Consider the following 5,616-nt stretch of genomic DNA (forward strand, 5'->3'; position numbering starts at 1 on the left):
TATGTGAATATTCAAAATATAACATCATTATTACATTTTCAAATTACTTACAATGTAAAATTGATTTCTAATTCTTAGACCATATGAAAAAAAAATTACCTGCTCTTTCAACTCTATTTGTAAGCTTCTAGTTGGACTTAGAGGCGTAGATCTTTTGATCTAGATCTACAATAATTAGATTCCCAAGCAAGTCAAATCACCAACAACAAAATCCACTATACACGAACACTCAAATCACATCCCACAAAAAAAAAAGCGCACAATAACACTGAAAACTCACGAGGCATTGCCACCCGGCCCACTAACGAACACTTTCCTGCCATCCTTCTCACCGACCTATCCGGTTGACCCGTCCCTCGTTCACACTGCCCGAACCGGTTGACCGGCTATATAAACACCCCGCGCGGCCCTTACAACCCACCCGACCCGTCGACAGACCCGCTCGTTCTTTATTCATCAGAAGGAAAGAAGGGAGATTAAAAATGGCATCTTGGAAGGCAGCATTAATGATTGTGATGGTAATGATGGGTACAATGAAGGAGGCTTATGGAGCTGGTGAATGCGGAAAAACACCAGTGAATGCAGTGGCACAAAGCTTGAGCCCCTGCCTTGGAGCAACCAAAAATGCAAGGGCTAAAGTTGCACCCGCCTGCTGTGCCCAAGTCGCCAAAACCTTGGCCATGCCCAGGTGCCTCTGTGCTGTCTTTCTCTCTCCCCTCGCTAAGCAGGCTGGAATCAATCTGGGTGTTGCCATTACCATTCCAAAACGTTGCAATATCAAAAACAGGCCCACGGGAAAGAAATGTGGACGTAAGTTCGGTTTTTTTCGTAGGACGAGTTTAGGCTAAAAGTGTTAAATAGTTGAAGTTGACTTCTTTTTTCTAAGTTCAATTGTTTTCTAGTATGCAATGTTTAAGGGTGACTCTTTTTTCTTTCGATCTTAGACTTTATGATTACAATCTAGATTAGTGTGGTTTATTGATCGTCACGATTTACTTTCTTTGTTTGTGTTTGTGAGCAGGTTATGTAGTTCCATAAATGAATGTTTTTGCCTACACTATTATGGCCCGTTCATACCACTTCTGCTCCTATCTGAATAATGTAGGTGTTTATCTAAGAATGGTGTAACTATGCTTGGAGATTGCTTCTACTCATATATGGATAATGTAGGTATTTTGTCTAAGAATAAAGGAGTAACTATGTTTAAGCTTAGTTTGTGTATTGGGGGGACTTGGTGATCTGTTCCACTTCCATTGTCATATAATTGCTCAACAATGATGTACTTGTGTGAAATGTTGATGAGAATAATCTAAATATCTATATTTATTTAGATATTGGCTATCTCTTGAGTTTGGAATGTCTCATTTGGCCTTTATTTGATTTTAGATTTAGTTATTGTTTTTTAAATATTTTGTTCTTAATTTTAATATATATGAAGTTTAAGTTTGAGTGGTAGTAAAATTATTTAATGGCTTCAGGTTCTTCTCATATAGATAGCTGAGAAGAGGGTTGTTGCCTTTATCTCTACGAGGATCAATCTTCCTTCGAACATACCCCAACTCGACACTTATAGTAATCCAAGCCAAGGTGTGAATGGGTCACAAAGAGGATACAACAACAAAAATTGAAATGATTGTTTAATATTTTGTTTTATTCAATTATGAGACGTGATATTATTATTATTTAATTTTTTATAAAGATACAATGTATTTTTTTATATAAAGTAATATAAATGTTCTATAAAACATAATTGATTTCAGTTTATTAAAACATATTTTGAAGATTTTTATGGTGTGCAATAGTCTATGTAATATTTAATTTTAAGGAAATCTAAATCACCTTGTGTTAAATATCTTAGAGCAAATGATTAAATAATAATACAATGTTAAGAATACGAAGTTGGGATTTAAATTCACAATTAATTAATTGAAGGTTATTTTACTTTAGATTTGATTTACATATCATTGACAAATATTAAAAGTTTATTTGTTATGAAAATAGAATATAATAGATTGATAGACAAGGGTTTTCAATCTAAAAACTTGGTTACGACACTCAATGGCTTAATTTTACAAGTTATTTAAGTTAAGAGTATGACTCACATTGACATAAAGTACATTTATACAATCAATGAGACACATATTGTTGTTGCTTCTAGATTTTATTACATTGATATAAAGAATATCACACAATCAAAGCTAGAAGAAATAACAAACGATGTGATCCAAATGTTGGCTTTACCAAAGTACAATTAATTTAAAATGTATTTGTGCTCTAAAATTTAGTCAAGAACAATCGATGTTTACAAAGCCCTTTGTAGAATCTACTAAATTATCATAATCACAAATGAATATATCAATTTGACAACTATCAACCAACATTAAAGACAATAATAAAACATTAAGGTGCTTCAAGAACAATAATGCAATCTTAATTTGACAATATTTTGCAAAAAATCTAATTCCTACATGCTTTGTATTTTGCTTATCACTTCTTCTTTTTTTTATCGGGAACAAAGTCTACTTTATTAATATCATAAAAAAGGATTACATTTGAATAATGTATCATGGATCCAAGACTAGCAAATAACATAACAAAAAACCCAACCATTAACCCATAAAGTTCATACAACTTTCACAATGGCACAAAACTGTGAGAATTCAAACTGAAAGACACCACCAACCAGATACAACAAAAAAGAACAAAGAATAGACTGAACCCCTAAACCATTTCACCATTTCATCTTTGGAGAGGAATAGAAAATCTTCAACATCCTGACCAACAATACCTGCATCTCGACCCTTCTTCCTTCTTGCACCTGGAGGACGCCTAGGGAGAAAAGAGATGTCTATCCTAGCTAGGGGAGATTGCTTGAGACCAACTCCAAAAGAAGAACCAAGTTCTCGAGTCCCATCAGCGTGTCATCCCTCATGAGGCCTAGTAGCCGCTATCCTATTGGCAACACCACCATCCAAGCTCACTATGCCCTCCGGAATATCCTATATTTGATGCCTTCCAGGACATTACCTTCGAATTAGAGAACGACCATCCTTGTCACATGGGGCAGATGATTTCACAAGAGTAACTCTAAAATGCCTCACCACCCTTTCACCAATCAACAACCTTGTACGATCAACATACTTCACACACTCAAGAAGCTTGCACCATCCCCATCGTGCAACGTGAAGATGGATCTCTAGGGGTGCATTGGATGACCAAATCAAAAGGGGCTAGAGCTTTCCAAAACCACCAACAATGAGACGCCATGAGTGGTCCCCCTGTTAAGATTAAACCACAGATAGAAATAACAATTACATGCAAATATAACCAATATCAAAAAATAATAGATCACACAGAAAAGAACACAAGACACTAACATTTAATGTGGTTCACCCAAACCCTGGGCTATGTCCACCAAATAGCAAGTCCAATATATTTATGATCTAGTGGTTACAACCTGATTACAATCTATAATCCCTTACAACTCAATACTATCGCAAGAACCAATTTTTGCATCACCTTATAAAACAATCCCCAACCCTAAGCCCTTTTATACAAGTATTTTTACCACTTTAGAATTATAATTAATAATTACATGTTTGCCCAAAAGCCCGATAAAATAGGGCCCAAAGAATTTATGAAGTATGTACAGTACTTTCTTGATCAGTCACCACAAACTAACACCCCCATGTGCAATTAAATTTCTAGTTCAATGCTCTAGACAATGTCGTCCATACATAAATTCCATTTTGGCTCCAAATCTGCTCTAGTCACATACACAACTTTGTGCTTCAAATCCACCACCCTAGGGCCCAAGGCTAAGAACAAGGATGAAATGTCCAGGTTGGAGTAGGGACACAAGTCCTTTTCCAAGAAGTTTTCCCTAAAGAACAACTTGATCGAATCCCATAAATCCCCAAAATCAAACTTGAAGATGTGTCAGACAGGGATAACTTTAAGAAACCCCTCGCGAAAAAAAAGCCTAAAATGCTGGCGAATCCAACATCTTGGGGGCAGGAAAATTTTAATGAGGGTGATTTTTTTGTTCCATATAAGGAAATAAAATATTATATGTTGGCGATTGGTTTCTTGCCCTAGCAAAAATCATTTTAAATGTGGCGAATTAATATTTTTTTTCACTAACGGATATATAAATGATGGCTATTTTGCCCTTGCCAAAAATGAATTAATAATGTCAGCGGCAAATTACTTGTTTTGTAGGAAAATGAATAATAATGGTCTTGGCTAATTTTCACTGGTAAATTAAAAAATTGTTTAATCTGAAAGCGAAATTTGCACATGTATTGGTTAGTGACTGTACTGACTGCTGAGTAGTCACTTTCAAGTTTCAACTTGTGTACTGTGTTAGGTGTGTTATTAATAATGGCGTAACATCGTTATGTCAATATCACAATTACCAAGTCGACTATCATCACTTTTGTTACATTAATAGTAAATACAATAGTTTTATTGACCGTTAATTTGTTAGAGATCAACAATAGTAGATGCATCTCAGGGCCACTCGCTTGAAAAGACTTGGAGTCGCACGTAATTTTTCGAAATGGAGACACGTGAAAAAGTTTACATGGAAATCATTAATCATGTCAGGCACTATTGACTGTCCGACATTAATGTCAGCATATTTCGATGTTTCACACACTTGAAAATTAATAGGAATACGAAAAGATAAGATATGGAAGATCGCAAACGCCAAAGAATTAGATGCAACTGCAGTCTGCCATTAAATAGGCTCTTCAATTCCTCTATAAATATCATTTCTCATATTCTAATTTCTTCAATCTAAATTTGGTTTGTAGTTGCACTTTGCAGAGTTTTCAGTTTCTTGAATCGTAGTCATGGATATGCCAATTCGCCTGAAATGCACTAATATGGCTCTGCAAAAGCCCTTTCTAGGCAAAATTCCTGATGATGTCCTTGCCATGGTTTGCAAGGTAGATGGCCGAAGTCCTTTTATCCGCCATGCTATATGCATGGTACTCGGCCATGAATTCTTGAGAAATGATAAGAGGTACCGTGTGTCCACGGATATTACCTCCTGCTTCCTCGCGTCTCTTTTCGACCTTGGAGGCAGGCAAATAGACATGTTGATGCTTTTGAGTAACATTTTTAAGGAAACATTTTTAGAAGATGATGTCAAAATTATTGTATTGGCCGAGCAGGTACCGGGGCCAGGTATTGGCATCCCTTTTGCAAATGTAGCAGACACGTGCTGGGAGGAAGGCATAGGGTGCATTATACATAAGCATCCTTTCTTGCTCGGCATGAGCGAATGACAACTAACTCGCCATTGAAAGTGGGCACGGCTCGGAAGGGATTTTCTGTAGAAATGGTTATTGTTGGATGATGACATCAGCGAGACGAACTTCACATGGCTGGACGAGTTCAGTGACATCATCTTCTCCAATAGGTTCCTCGCAGACGGAATTGAAGACCTTTCTGATTAAAGGCTTCAATCCCTCGGCCCCTTAGCCCGCTCATGCTTTCGGCCTCCCTGGTTCCCTAGTTCCCTGTGCAAAAAAATGTTTTGATTAGGGCAAAAGTTTACCAAAAATATATTTTCAAGATATCTATATTTTTCTTTGGATTGGGCCCTGC

The 5,616-nt window shown here is 36.5% G+C and overlaps 1 protein-coding gene across 1 annotated transcript; it reads left to right on the forward strand.

Moving 5' to 3' along the window:
* Positions 1-419: 419 nt before the first annotated feature.
* On the forward strand, positions 420-1,330 carry LOC149541411 (Bifunctional inhibitor/lipid-transfer protein/seed storage 2S albumin superfamily protein). The gene is made up of 2 exons (XM_089796687.1): positions 420-810; positions 1,022-1,330. Exons 1-2 carry the CDS (start codon positions 483-485, stop codon positions 1,036-1,038), a joined length of 345 nt encoding a protein of 114 aa, XP_089652813.1. The 5' UTR covers positions 420-482; the 3' UTR covers positions 1,039-1,330.
* Positions 1,331-5,616: the final 4,286 nt, after the last annotated feature.

The sequence above is a fragment of the Cupressus sempervirens genome, chromosome 8, assembly GCF_028749045.1.
Source record: "Cupressus sempervirens isolate cs-2001-9-10 chromosome 8, ASM2874904v1, whole genome shotgun sequence".
In the NCBI taxonomy this organism is placed as follows: Eukaryota; Viridiplantae; Streptophyta; class Pinopsida; order Cupressales; family Cupressaceae; genus Cupressus; species Cupressus sempervirens.

Bases quoted from the DNA above. Each gene is read 5' to 3' on its own strand.
- LOC149541411 (XM_089796687.1), top strand. From the start codon at position 483: ATGGCATCTTGGAAGGCAGCATTAATGATTGTGATGGTAATGATGGGT.